Here is a 14614-nt window from a genome sequence, read left to right on the forward strand (position 1 = left end):
TCCCAAAGATTCTCAATGGGGTTAAGGTCTGGACTCCATGAGTGAAAATGATGGCTCATGCTCCCTGAACCACTCTTTCACAATTTGAGCCCGATAAATCCTGGCATTGTCATCTTGGAGTATGCCCGTGCCATCACGGAAAAAAAAATCCATTGATGGAATAACCTGGTCATTCCTGAACCTGGTCGTTGCTGAACCTGGACCTGAGCAACTGCAGCAACCCCAGATCATAGCACTGCCCCCACAGGCTTGTACAGTAGGCAGTAGTAGTTGAATCCGGGTGGCGACTTTTCTTTTGGCCAGGCAGTGTATTTTCAAGCTAAACTCCAGCCATTTTTGACTTGATTCATATTTTGTGAATTAACAGTTGAATTACAAAATTAAAATCCCATACTGAGAGTAGTACATACTGTAGGATGACACAGGTCTGGAAATCGGGTCTGTCTGTGTATAAATGCATGTACTCGTCAGTATGAGTCTTCTCTGAGTCTTCTAAAGAAAGTGTTACGCATGATATGCATTTTTGAGCCCTGAGGATGTTTCTGTTGTCCAGTTCTACTAAACCTTTGACTAAAGCATGGACCCAGAGAACCATGCTTTCTATTCATTATTCACAGTAATCCTCACTCACCAAGCCTTAACCAAAACCCCTCTTTAACCACAGCTCCTCCTAGCACACCAACCTGCTTCACCTCCACACCTCACATTACACTTCCCATAACCCCTGCTTAACTGATGCCTACCTCCTGTCTCCACCACTCAGGACCTGGGCGACAGAGCCTTGTCCATATGTCTCTCTCTCCCAAAACCCATCAGAGACGGCACAACCTGTTCATATAGATTTTTTATTGTGTTGTTTTACATAATCATATAACTTGTGGTAAGTTTCTTTGAATATGAAAAAAACACTCTATTGATAAAATGTGTTACTGTAAGCAGTGTGTGACAGATTCTTGCCACACCAGTTTTTCAGGATGAACCCTGGAAAGAAAAAAAACAGAAAAGTACAATGGAATTGAAACTCTCAGTGTCCTTGGTGCCGTTTGATGAAAGAGAAAATGAATAACTTCATCAATAGCCACTGAATTATTTACCTGTACATGTTCCCAATGCAACTATTTCTCAGTTTTCTCAAAGTTTATACATTCTATTAATTTCATTGCCATTATGCTTACAATGTGCTATTTTCCTATATGATTAGTATCTAAGAAACCAATTATACTAATGTAACACCATCATCATACTCACTGTAAAAAACATTGATATAACATCTAATAAAAATAAATAATAGTAAATACAAATGTACATAAACAATCTGCAACACCAAAAGACCACATTTCTGCCTCTTCAACCTATTTCCTGTTTTATCATGTGACACAGAGCAGCCAGTCACATGACCTTAGTTTACCTTAACAGGAAGAGATAGACGTTGCAGCTCAGAGGAAAAATCCAGGAAACAGAAAAGGCAGTCATGTGCCTGCCCTCACAGAACTGATTGTTAAGATCAGCCGTGAAGTTTCAGGTAAACAGGTAAGAGACACTTCATAGAGACATTTTACAGTTGTAATAATGGCTTTGCTCATGGTTAAACTCTTGAAGACATTCAAGGTTACTGTATTACTGGTATGTGTTAAGTCAGATCTCAGCTACTTAAGTGTTCTCTGTCTCACAGAGCTACTTGGTAACCTTTCTTCTCTGGTCAGGATGTCATATAATCTTAATGGTGTTAAAAGCAAACTAAACATGGATTGTGTAAAATAATTTCACCTTTATTAATCTATCTACAAAACTGTGTTCTGTGTGATCGACATGTTGTTTACTGCAGAGAGAGCGGAGCACTCACCCAGCTTTGTTGTCACAAGGACAGATCATTCCTGCCCACTGCAATAAGACTACAGATCACATTTTAAGAGCACTTTAAAATCTCATATTAATCCCAATTGAATTATATAAACTCATATCTAATTTTTAACTTCTGTGCTAAATGGACTGTATTTGTATGTTGCTTTTCTCATCTTCCGACCACTCAAAGCTCTATAACACTACATGTCATCATTTACCCATTCATACACATTCACATGCTGATAGCAGGAGCTATCATGCAAGGTTTCTGCCCATCAGGACTAACTAACATTCACACATCGTCATGGGCTCGCTGAATCGACGATCGAACCACCGAACCTCTAATTGAAGGACGACCCTGCTCTACCACTGAGCCACAGTTTATTTTAGCATATTCAATAGTTTTTAAGATAAATCAACTTAAAAGTTCTTACAGCATTCAGAGCATTAATATCTCATCAAACAACTATTATATATTTAAAGATAGTGGAGTAATGTCTTCCTCAGCAGGGAATGAAGTTTCTCTCCCTGTGTGTGGTGTTATCAGAGCTTCTTTGTGATTTGCTGACGGCTGGCTGTGTTCCCTTTAGTGCATATTAGTGCCATCGCTCTGCACTGCTCTCATAAGAAGGTTACCGCTGATAACTCTGACAGAGTTGTTGTGGAAGCGTAGAACCCGGCCTCCGGTTCCCCGTCAGATAAACACGGTTGGCTCTGTCAGCACTGTTGCCACTGTTGTCACACAAATGTTGGAATCAGAAGTGTTTCGAAAAAAATAAAAAGCCATTTTAAAACAGTGACAGAGTAACACATTGTATGCCTGCTTGTGCATGTGAGTACATATTTAGTAAATGTTTAATTTCTACATTTCTTCTTTTTAGAAATGGGGCCCTTAGTAGTAACTCAGCTCCTTGCCCTGATCTCACTGACTGTTGGCCTGGACAACGGATTGCTGAAGACTCCTCCTATGGGATGGATGGCCTGGGAACGCTTTCGCTGTGATATTGACTGTAAAGATGACCCGGACAACTGCATCAGGTTTGGAAATCTGAATTTTAAGGTTTAATCACTGACAAGATAAGGGACTGAGTTATGGACCAATCTACTAAGAAAACACACTCAGTTGCCGGAGGAGAGAAAAAGAGGAGGCTGTTTCAGAAAAGGAAACTACATGATGAGGTATAGTTCTGCTGTTTTGATTGGAGCTGTGGGTGTTTGCTGTTGAAAGGGGCTGGAATAATGACTCCTGCTTTCAGGCAAACCTCATGCTTGTGAGGTGAAACATGTGAACATGACATTGAAGCCAGGCTCCATTGCAATGACGGTTGATGACCAAAGTTTTGAAAGATAGGTGGACACAGTTTTTAAAATGAACATCAATAATTTTGCTGTTGATGCCATTTGAAGTAAAATCGTGAGACCCCGGTAGATACTACCACACTACTGAGGTGAAGGATAATTTTACAGACCTTTTAGGTTTATTGTGACAATAATAGGCTCTTGGACTTAACAAGTATTTCAATGTGTTTCATGCATGGCACAGGGAGGACCTGTTCAGAGACATGGCTGACCGACTGGCTGAAGATGGCTGGAAGGAGCTGGGCTATGAGTATGTGATCATAGATGATTGCTGGATGTCCCAGCTGAGAGATGATCATGGGAGATTGCAACCTGACCCCTCCAGGTTGGTCTACTTACTTTGTGTTCCATTAACATGAATTGATTTGCATTCATTTGCAACACATTTTCACACAATGCGTCATCTAACGCCGCTTGGTCAGTGGAAATAAGCGTCAGACTATGAGCTCTTTGTAGCCCTCTTGTGTTCGGCACGTCGCATTAACGGAGTGTCTTTTCAAAATAAACTTTTGTCTTCACAGAAAGTTAGGTTTCAGAAGACAGCAAGGTCGCGGGGGCAAATTGAACAGATAAAACAGTTCAAATGTTCTAAATTAAAGTTTGACACACTATTCGGGGGGACGGGATGCTTTGTCAGTCATTTTGAATGAAACAGACAGAGATGTAGCTGGCACACATTTCCTTGTGTGCTCTGTCTGTTTTCATTGTACACAACTAATTGTATGTTGTATGTTGACCAATGTTAGCAAATGGGTTTCTTGAGGAGATCACGCGCGACTTGTGGACCGACTCACAAAGCCACTTCAACCACCAGTGAACACCCCCGCCGAACAGCGCACAGTTACGCAACACCTCTGCGTCGGACGCCTCCAACCTCACCTTGCGATATTGTGGGCCCTGACTGACACGCCTGACCAGTCCAACCGCGTAAAAACAGCACCACATCAACACAACGCCACCGCAGATGAAAAAACACAAAAAGCTTACCAGATACTATTCCTTAGAGACAAAGTCCATCAACTCTTCAGCAACACGGTTGTAAAGTTTATCAAAGTTCAGTTGAGTGTGTACTGACGCACTGACCAATCACAGTGCATGTTTATGGTCACACTGCAAGCATAAGAAGAAGAAAAAAAATTGCTGAAGCTTTTTGCGAAAAGCCTTGTGGAAAAGATCATAGTAAAATAGTAGTATAATTCTATGTGAGGAATCACAACGACCATAATGCCAGCAGATATTAAAGTGAGCCAGCTGTCCGTTAGCATATTGTTTAACGCTATCTAGCGTAGAGAAATGAAAGGTGAAATTGGATAGGATGAGCTATACATAACCAGCTATCAGGCATGCCATTCTGCTGGCCACAAGCTGTGGAACTGACAAGACAGGAGCTTGTGCAATAAGAAAATAAGCTAATAGGGAAAAATATTTATAATACATCTAGTGTAATTGTGAAAAACAATAACATTTCAAAATAGATATCACTTTTAATTATAATTTTTCCTCCTCACTGGGCATGGGTGTGATGGACACCTTATTCAGGATGCCAATAATAAACTGGAAAAGACCACCAAGATCAGCTGGTCCAATTTGGTTCGGGGCAATTTTTGTTATTGTATTTCTTCAAAATCCATGGTCTGGCTCTGAAGGAGTGCAGCCGCTGACGATCTATAGTCAGGCAGCCAGACAACAGAACAAAAGCAGAGAAACAGCGCAGAGAGCCAGTGACGTCTGACTCAATGAATGAAATATTTTTTGAGACCAAACCAGAGTTCCTGATTGTTGGAACAGTAAGCAAGTTTTTGAGGTTTATTCTGTTTCAATCCAGTTTAATTTAGGTGTGTTTTATTATAAGTTAACGAGGCAGTTAAGCCGGTTTTAGTTCAGTGTTAAAGAGACACTTACAGTTGAGTTTATTTAGTTTATTTATCAGACATGGCAAAATTGCTACTCACAGGCAATGCATCCTGGTATGTGTAGGCACTGGCGGTACTGCAGGAGTGATCAGCTTTCTCCGTCAATAAAACATGCAAGGGGGGAATTTATTTCTTCACTGGTCAACACTGATTGGACATCCACATACCGGATGGGAAATGTTCCCTTTAAGTGAGGTTTGACAAATGTAATAACATTTCACCTGTGGGGTCCTGTGTGAATGAGCTCCTTGTAAAATAAAAGTGTGTGCTTGTTTATCTCTAGGTTTCCAGGGGGCATTGCAAAACTGGCAAGGTATATCCATGACCGTGGATTGAAGCTGGGCATCTATGCAGACATGGGTACTCACACATGTATGGGATTCCCTGGCACCACACTGGATAAAATCGAGATTGATGCCCAGACCTTTGCCAGCTGGGGGGTGGACTATTTGAAGTTTGATGGCTGTTCCTCAAATCCTGTAGAACAAATGTTGGGTAAGAATGAAGCGATTGAAAACCTCAAATTCTTAAGTAAAATATGCCACAATAGATGTGGACCAGCTTTATGAAGTGCTTTATTGTGTTCCACAGGTTACCCTCTGATGTCCAAGGCTTTGAATGCTACAGGCAGACCTATAGCCTACTCCTGTAGTTGGCCTGTCTATATTGGAGGCCTTCCGCCAAATGTGAGTGTCATTCCCACATCAGCTAATGACTCAATCAGATTCATCATTACCTATTAAACACCATCCTTTATTCAAAACATTTACTATAGCAAAACTCTGACCATCTGGAACAATCCTGATTTTCTGAGCAAAAAGAAACCACTTAATTTTTAAACGTGGGCCAATAAAGGCACCATTATTCCGTAATGTGCTGTTTTAATTTCCCAACCTAATCCAGAACTACAACTTTGCAAGCAAACATTATCAAACACACACACACACACACACACACACACACACACACACACACACACACACACGCACACACACACACACACGCCTACTGTTAGATCCGAATGTTTAGCCCCTATCTAACAACCAGCAATTCGTGTTCAATGGGTCCGGATCTCCGAGCGGTTTGGAGAACTGTTTAAACTGGTGGTCGAGGAAACTTGCCTAGGTTGCTCACTAACATCCCTTCTGGTATAGTACTCTGCTCCACTCACAACCCCACTCGACCAGTAATGGCAGCTTTCCTCTAATGGATCCATGCTCTTGGTAAGGTGCCAGGATAGGTTTTAATATCTAGCAATAAGCTCTATGGGTCTGTTTAGTGAATTAGGAACTAGAATAACCTTTCAGAACTATATTTATTGTTGTGCACACAGTAGTACTTAGCTTTTTACAACCATGAATATACTTCACTATTTTCATATGATAAACTCTCAGGACTACCTGCTTTAAATGCAGTGGCAACAGAGGCAAAGCAACAGCTCAAATACTTTATATACTTCAAATCACTACAGTCTGATCATAACATACATTTCTTACTGAGCCGAGAATGAGGAATGAGTGAAAGTCTTTTTTTGTAAAATAAACCCTTTGAGGGGTCGAGGAGATGTCTTCCTCTGGCTTAGCGTAGACACCTGCCGAGGGAAAAGAAATCCCACCTGCAATCCTCTTGACTCCATAAAAGGTCAAAGAAAAACAGTGTCCTTTTTAACCCTGTTTAGGCAGGGGGAATGAGAGTCTTACATACTTGCTTACATAAAAACACTGACGCATACATTATTTCCATAAAAAGGTCCATGATATTTTTGTTCGCTCCCTCGTCCTACCAGGTGAACTACTCTTTGCTGGGTGATATCTGTCACCTGTGGAGGAATTACTACGATATCCAGGACTCATGGGACAGTGTGCAAGGCATCCTTGAGTGGTTCTCCAAGAACCAGGATGATCTACAGCCGGCCGCGGGTCCTGGACGATGGAATGACCCTGACATGGTATGATGGATTAGTCTTCATTATTGATCCTGTACAGTTGTATAATGACACAACTAGTCATAGAGGCGATCAGAACCCTAACTGTTGTCTCTCAAGGTGCTTTTACATCCAATATTGCCCTATTCCAAATTATAGTAAATACATTTTATTTTATTTTACTTGGTTTGTTTCTGTTCACACTGTCCGATTGCATGCCTTGTATATAGAAGTTATGTGACTTACAGGTTGCTTGTATATTGTACAGTCAAAGTCATCTTTTCCCTATGACTATAGCCACATACCCTTTCGACCTTTTTTACACAAAGCTCTGTTTCCCACCTGACCTCCAGCTCCATGTTTGTCTGACTCAGTGTGCACTGACAGTAGGGTTCAAGCTCTCTGTGGACCTTCTTGCCCATCAATCTCCATACTCAGAACCCTTCTATGTAATGACAGATAAGATTCTGAGGGTAATGTTGAAAAGGTAGTTTATGGACAAGAGTATTTTGAACAGGCTGCTCTCAGGATAAATTGTGGAAACGCTGGGAACACACCTCCAAGTCACTTTACATAGTAGTACATGCAGGTGACTCTGCATGCTCTAAGTTACATTATCCTTTAGGTCTAAATATTAGTCACTGTTGGCTTCTAGCTGTGGTAGTTTTTATTATATTGCTTTATGATCAATTTGTCATGATTTCTAAACATGTAAGCAATTATTGCTTACTGTATATCCATTCAGTCATAATGCTTCCATACTTGTGATATCTCTCCTCAGCTCATCATTGGAAACTTTGGTCTTAGTGTGGACCAGGCTCGCTCTCAGATGGCTTTGTGGGCTATAATGGCTGCGCCTCTCATCATGTCCAATGACCTCCGAAACCTGGACAACGGTGCAAGGGCCATCCTGCAAAACAAAGTGGCCGTTGCCATAAACCAGGACCCCATGGGAATCCAGGGGAGACGCCTTTTACAGGTCATTATCATTATTGAGACACAAGTTTAGTTACAGCGATTGAACAAGGGTGAGAAATACTAGACAAGCAAGCACTGTAAAAACAAAAGAAGAAAAAGGATCAGGCTCATCTTTTTATTGAGGTATGTGTGTGTTGTTTCACAGGAGAAGAATCATATTGAGGTTTACTGGAGGCCTCTGTCTCATTCAGCCAGTGCCCTTGTGTTCCTAAGTCGACGGACAGACATGCCCTTTGTCTACCACACCTCTCTGGCTAAACTTAAATACGATGCTGGCAACTATGAGGTTTGTTCACCCTTTTTGTCTTACCTTGTGTGTCTTTTTTGTACTGAAATGGTTAGTTGATTACTGAAATGTTGGATTAGACTAGAAAATGGCTCTATGGTCCATTTACCATTCATCAAGAAAAATATCATGGTGCTGGTAGGTAAAAAAAAAACAAAGAAGTGACCTTGATCTCTTGAAAATTGTGATGGACAAAAGAAAAATATTATTATATCAAGCTTTAAAGCAGCACAATAAATAGACCAGAGTGATAACTAATACATCTAACTTAGAAAACTATTTACAGTATGTTCCCGTAAACTAGTGTGACTGTGGATCAGTGGTAGAGCAGGGTCGTCCTTCAATCAAAGGATAGACGGTGCGATCCCCGGCTTCACTAGTCCATGTCGATCTGTCCTCGGGCAAGACACTAAACCCCCCGATCTGCGCATTCATCATTTACTCGTGTGCATGAATGTAATATAACACTAGTGGCAAATGGCTTACAACCAAAAGATACAAAACATAAAACTCATAACTATTAACTGTTTATTTATTACTAAAATGTGTCTTGACTGCAAATATATCCATTTCATACTGCCGCATGCCTGAATACTAAAATACCCAACCTTAATTCAAACATGGCAAACATGAAGACACAAAATGTTGGTAAGATTAGCAACGGCTGTCATGTACATAGAGTAAAAACTCAGTAAAAGGTTATTGTTTTAAAGTACTTTATAGTTTTATCTTGTCTTATTTACTCCAAGTTGCCCTGTAGTGAAATTACCCAGTAATAAGAAAGTATTATTTCTATTTATATATCTATAGTTGTTAAAAATTGATTTGGTAATAGTTGGCTAAAATTATCAAATGTGAATGACCGTGTCTTTTTCCATCTTTAATATATCCTTTTCTTGCTTTTAGGCCTATGATGTGTTTACTGGCTCAACAGTGACAGGGATGAACGCCACCACAGAGTTTAAATTATCCATCAATCCCTCGGGTGTTGTCATGTGGTACGTCTACCCAAAACAACACTCCAAAGAGACGGAAATGCTCCACTACCAGCACGAGAAAGCCTCACAATTTACTTTCCACAAAGCTAAACCTGGGTATCTTACAGTGTTATAAAGGAACTGTTGTGGAGAAAATAATGCTACGCTGGAATTGTATTGAATCATTTGCTGGCTGAATCAAAGCCATGTCAGCTGTATTTTGACTTATCATTGAACAGATGCTCTTTTGCTCTTATGTTTTCACAAGACCAAACACAATGTTTTTTTAATGCTCTGTTCTCTTTTGAATTAGGTCCCTTTACCTTCAAATAAAATAAAAAAAATGTATTAACTGTGGTCCTTGTTTGTGATGTTTGTGCCCCAGATGTCATTTTGTCCAAATGTAGTTAAAATGGTGACACAACTAATACATACAATCAGGGGTCGAAGTAACTAATTTATTTTACTCATGACTGTAACAAAGTCCAATTTTTGTTTACTGGTACTCATTGGAGTATAGTGTAAAAACAGTTTAATCAATTGGACTACATTTTAAGTCCCATCTGTTACAGTGTCAGAAACAAAAGTCACATGAACCGTATGAAAAAGGAACAAAAGACAGGAGCCAAATCAGCAGTCCAGAGACATAAAAGTCTGCGCTCTGTGATAACAGCTAACTTGGGGAAATAGTCCTGTACTGTATCCTAAATTCCAGCATATTTGTGTTTATTCAAAAAAAGAAAAAAAACATATTTAATGTAAAATTACAAATTACAGAACCCTGATGTTTTGTTTTTTTCCCAGGGACTGCTTATCACTTCTGGCCTGGCATTAACTGCCAAACAGCCAAAAAGAAGGGGAACAACCTAAAGGACCAATACAAGGTAATATCTGCTTTGTATTTTATATACTTAGGCTCTTTAAAGCCTTACTATGCAAATCATAGCAAATCATAGCCTATATATATATATATATATATATATATATATATATATATATATATGTATATGTATATGTATATGTATATGTATATATATATGTATATGTATATGTATATATATATATATATGTATATGTATATATATATATATATATATATATATATATATATGTATATGTATATATATATATATATATATATATATATATATATATATATATATATATATATATATTAAATAAATAATACTATATATAATACTATGATTCCCCTGAAAGAAACCACTTAGTTGTAGTTTGCCAGGGCAGTAAGGAAACACAGACAACAACACGGATGCAGTGAGTGTTCTTTGGGACAATGAATACATTCATTATCACTCAGTTTCACAGTGTAGTAAGTAATACCCTACCTTCAGGAACTTAGGGACCCACCCACAGGCAAACGGGTAGAGACTGGTCTTTTATGGTTAGGAAGTATTGCTCGAACTCTTTTAAAAGCAAATACTGGTGATTGTGCATCAGCTGAGCGAAATATAGCTCAGGGTCAGTCTCTTCCAAAATCCCTGCTAATGTTTAAAACACGTTGTAACCTTCTATCGTGGGTTACTTGCAGCACGATATAACCTAACGATTTGGGTTAGGCCTAACTCTGAGAGAGGAACTATGGGTACATATTAAGTAATTACATCCACGTTTACCTCAATATATATTTGATTTGTTGTCTGATTTACCTTCTGGTTAAAATATATGTTAATTGTAAATCTGAACAACAAAAGGATCACAAACAACTTTCTTGACTTATTCAAAAGATTTGCCTCACATTCTGAGTGATTTCATAACGACGTCTACATCTCCCATCGCAAACTAAATACACATCTTTTTCGACTACACCTTGAATAAGTAAGGTAGAGCAGTGGTAGCACTTTAGTATCACTTACATTTCTCTTACTGATAGCGCTTTTAGTTTGATTTTATTGAAGACATTGTAATTTCTCGATTCTTCTTCTGAGTTTGTACTCACGGTTAAATGTACTTATTGTAAATCCCCTTGGATAAAAGCGTCAGCTAAATAAAATGTAATGTAATGTAATGACGTCACGTCACAATGACTTGAGCGCCTCCTGCTGTTTCCGCCTGCTCTCGTTAATTTTCCAGAAGGGGCGCAGTTCCTCTCGAATGGACAACACCCACACTGCATAGCGCTCGAACGTCATCACAACAGGAAGTATGTGAGGTTATGCCATAACGCTGTGGGAAGCAGTGTGGCAGGAAAAAGTGAGTGTAACGCTACTGTAGCTCCGTGTGTCTCGAAGGGAAGCGGTTCCCCTTCTGTCGGCGCCAATGGATGACGCCCAGGAACAATACACCTCAATTAGGAAGAAATAAATTCGACCGGCGAGGCTTTGTTCCCTCGGTTCTCATCTCGGTGGACACCCTATAATGGAACGGGCGATGGAGCAGCTAAACGTACACCTCAGTCGGCTGACCCGTTCCCTCCGCCGGGCGAGGACCGTGGAACTCCCGGAAGGTAACGGCACGGATGACTAGAGGCTGTAAGGCTAAAGAAATGGGGGTCATCCAGAGGTGTCACAGCACCCTGCCTCGGCCCCATGTCTGTTAGTCACATTGTGATTTGATTCTGTGGGCTGCAGGTACAGCCACGAAGCACAGCAGCCGTAATGATACAGTGTACTCTATATAGCCTGTGTACGCTAGCTCTGACAGCCGAACAGACAGGAGCAGACAGCAGGAGAGGGCATGACCAGGACCAGGGTTCTGTTATTCAGACTGTGGCTTAAGTTTACTTTTCAAAAAAGGAATTGTGCTTTGTTATGACAAAGCAAGTGTTTGAAAAAAATGTTAACTTATAGTTTGCAATATGGCAAGAACATGTCATGTCAATTGTGTAATATTGTATCTGATTTAATACTAAGAAATACTAGACCTGCGGTCACAACTGTGCAGCTGAAAGGTTTATTCATCTATTGATCTTGTGAATACAACATCATACATAATGACATCATTCTATATAATGAATTAATCTTTTCTCCAAATGTTCTTGTGTATTTGATCATTTTTATTAGTCCTCTATAGCTTACTGTAACTTTAGAAAGCATAGCTTTTGACTTAACAGCAGAATCCCTGGGAAAGTCTCTGAGGCCCTCACCTCCTGTTGTTGCTTTACAAAAGCAATAGCTTACTGTCATTCACCCACCAGACCAAACCCTGTGATGTCTGTGATGTGTTCTTCTGTCCCAGAACAAATATAACTCAATTAAAAATGGACAATTTTTAATTGAGTTATATTTGTTCTATGGATGGTTTTGTAATGAATCACCCTGAGGTTTGTATTGGGCGTCAAAGCAAATATGTCTTTATTCATTCCTATCCAGAAGTCATGAAGGGGGAAATTGTTAGATTAGTATTCCAGCTAGTTTCTGTAACTGTCACAGAATTATTGAATACAAGTTTTTTTTACATCAGTTTGTTAATATTTGTAAATTAAAGTATGCCAATAATTATGCATGTTCAAGTGGGTTATGTTATTTATGTTAATCATGTTTTGATCACAATTTAAATTTTCTAGAAACATGTATCTCCGAACAATTGCATCTTTGAAGTCCAGGTACTGGTGAAACAGATGATGACGGTGTGCTCATGTGTCGAATATATATTTAATATATCCTATTTCTTCCACAGACAATGAAACTGCAGTATACACACTTATGCCAATGGTCATGGCTGACCAGCACAGGTAAGCATCAAACCAAGTTTGCCAGGGCTTAATTAAGAATGCATATTTTTTGCTTTTGCTTGTAGTCTTTCTTCCTACATCCATTACAACCAAGGTATAGGAAATGTGGGTTGTTGTCCACAGAGACAAAGGATTTACGTGTTCATTCTGTCTCTAAAAGGTCAGTCTCAGAGTTACTGCTCAACTCCAAGTTTGATGTGAACTACGCCTTTGGACGAGTGAAGAGAAGTTTACTACACATCGCTGCCAAGTAAGATATTGTTCAATCCATTCTCATTTAAGAGGGAGCATCCCCTTGAATTCAGCCAGGAACTTCCTTTCTGTTTGGCATATTAAATAAAAATGTCAACAAAGATGGGAAAGTAGGTTGGAGGAAAATATTGGTTTGAGGTGTGCCTTTGTAGTGTGTGACTACACAAGGGTTCATCGTAGCGCGTGACCAGACGATATTAGCTTATTCCAGATATATCAGTAAAATTGTATTTGTTAACCAAGGTCATTTAGAAACAGTGTCTTCCTTCATAGTGACTCCATAAGAGACATTTTGCAGTTGACTTTTTAACTGCAAAACGTCACACAGATTTTACAAAATAATGAATACCACATTTCAAAGTGTCCAATGCTTCACTTGCAACACAACACACATTCACACTACTTTGCAGATGGCATCACACCTCTCAATACACCGTGAATGCTGCCATGACTGCAGAATGGATGATTGCAACGATCACTAGCTTCCTCCCTTGCTGAATTTGACTGGTGCAACAAAAGTTCTGCACTGCATGACATGACAGCTCAAAATCATAGAGCTTCATTCCTCATGCTTCCTCAGGCTTGTTATTTTGTGTTTATCACTAATAACATATGACCAAATACATTCATCAACATCTGAAAACAAAGCGTGGGGATTAGGTGCAGCAGACTTTGAGACCAACCAGCCAGACCTGCTGGAGCAAACACCACCAAACTCGCCCCGGGAGGAGAGGGAGCGAAGCTGCTTGGTCCTCAAACAGTCAAAGTCGATGGGCAATGTTTTTCTCATGTTTAATGTCAAGATGAGAACATATTGGCTGTATTGTTTGCCCAGAAAATTGTTTTTGATGCTGCAGTTTACATTCCTAATGATGCAAACTCAATAAATACACTTCTGTTTTTCTTTAGTTTAGTTTGTCATGTGTTTGTTGTCTTGAAAATGGGTTAGAATTGATTTTGACTGTGCATCCCTGTGTTGCATGCTGCAAATAAATGATCGTTGAACCACGGATGTCTGAATACACCGATCCAATCTCGTCACACTCTGTCTTAAGAAACCGGTAGCTTATTTGAGAAGCTGATTGGATTTGTCTCCAGTCTGAATGTTGCTCTTTGTTCTTTCTGAACAGCTGTGGGTCAGTGGAGTGTCTGGTTCTGCTGCTGAAGAGAGGAGCCAACCCAAACTACCAGGACATCTCTGGCTGTACCCCTTTGCACCTGGCTGCTAGGAACGGGTACGAGCCTAATACTACACTTAAATTGTTTACGTGTTTGTGTTGTGTACAGTTTGTATTCTAGGTCTTGTGAAACTTGGTCCAGTGATTTCACTGTGCCACACTTTTTGATGGTTTGATTTGAACACATTATGTGAATCCTTCAGGTCCAGCA

At 39.7% G+C, this 14614-nt stretch overlaps 2 protein-coding genes across 14 annotated transcripts in view; both read left to right on the forward strand.

The window, feature by feature from the left end:
- Nucleotides 1–1449: 1449 nt before the first annotated feature.
- LOC137780942 (alpha-N-acetylgalactosaminidase-like) lies at nucleotides 1450–11488 on the forward strand. Of its 4 annotated transcripts, XM_068569349.1 has the most exons (11): nucleotides 1450–1530; nucleotides 2724–2880; nucleotides 3386–3526; nucleotides 5398–5609; nucleotides 5706–5800; nucleotides 6901–7062; nucleotides 7820–8017; nucleotides 8162–8302; nucleotides 9209–9300; nucleotides 10084–10163; nucleotides 11374–11488. In XM_068569349.1, the coding sequence occupies exons 2-10, from the start codon at nucleotides 2726–2728 to the stop codon at nucleotides 10112–10114; spliced, it is 1227 nt and encodes a 408-aa protein (XP_068425450.1). In that variant the 5' UTR covers nucleotides 1450–1530; nucleotides 2724–2725; the 3' UTR covers nucleotides 10115–10163; nucleotides 11374–11488. The 4 variants fall into 4 exon arrangements, with proteins under 4 accessions (XP_068425450.1, XP_068425449.1, XP_068425451.1 ...); XM_068569348.1 differs by lacking the exons at nucleotides 10084–10163; nucleotides 11374–11488 and having other exon boundaries at nucleotides 9209–9589; XM_068569350.1 differs by lacking the exons at nucleotides 1450–1530; nucleotides 2724–2880; nucleotides 10084–10163; nucleotides 11374–11488 and adding exons at nucleotides 2903–3021; nucleotides 3099–3290 and having other exon boundaries at nucleotides 9209–9589.
- A 125-nt stretch (nucleotides 11489–11613) lies between these two features.
- Nucleotides 11614–14614, forward strand: part of hace1 (HECT domain and ankyrin repeat containing E3 ubiquitin protein ligase 1) — a 34335-nt gene continuing 31334 nt past the window's right edge. For all 10 annotated transcript variants that reach the window (XR_011077188.1, XR_011077192.1, XR_011077191.1 and 7 more), the window contains exons 1-4: nucleotides 11614–11746; nucleotides 12919–12973; nucleotides 13134–13223; nucleotides 14356–14460. Coding sequence is in view for 4 of the 10 variants with exons in the window: in XM_068569345.1 (XP_068425446.1) it covers nucleotides 11659–11746; nucleotides 12919–12973; nucleotides 13134–13223; nucleotides 14356–14460 (338 nt within the window). In the remaining 6 variants the exon portion in view is untranslated. The remainder of the gene's footprint in view (nucleotides 11747–12918; nucleotides 12974–13133; nucleotides 13224–14355; nucleotides 14461–14614) is intronic.

This window comes from Clinocottus analis, unplaced genomic scaffold (genome assembly GCF_023055335.1).
Source record: "Clinocottus analis isolate CAN_PGR_092001 unplaced genomic scaffold, fCliAna1.0.p SCAF_9, whole genome shotgun sequence".
NCBI lineage: Eukaryota > Metazoa > Chordata > Actinopteri > Perciformes > Cottidae > Clinocottus > Clinocottus analis.

Coding starts and splice junctions, on each gene's coding strand:
- LOC137780942 (XM_068569348.1), top strand. CDS start 2,726: ATGGGGCCCTTAGTAGTAACTCAGCTCCTTGCCCTGATCTCACTGACT. Junction 5,610..5,705: donor TCCTGTAGAACAAATGTTGG/GTAAGAATGAAG, acceptor TGTGTTCCACAG/GTTACCCTCTGATGTCCAAG. Junction 8,018..8,161: donor AGGGGAGACGCCTTTTACAG/GTCATTATCATT, acceptor GTTGTTTCACAG/GAGAAGAATCATATTGAGGT.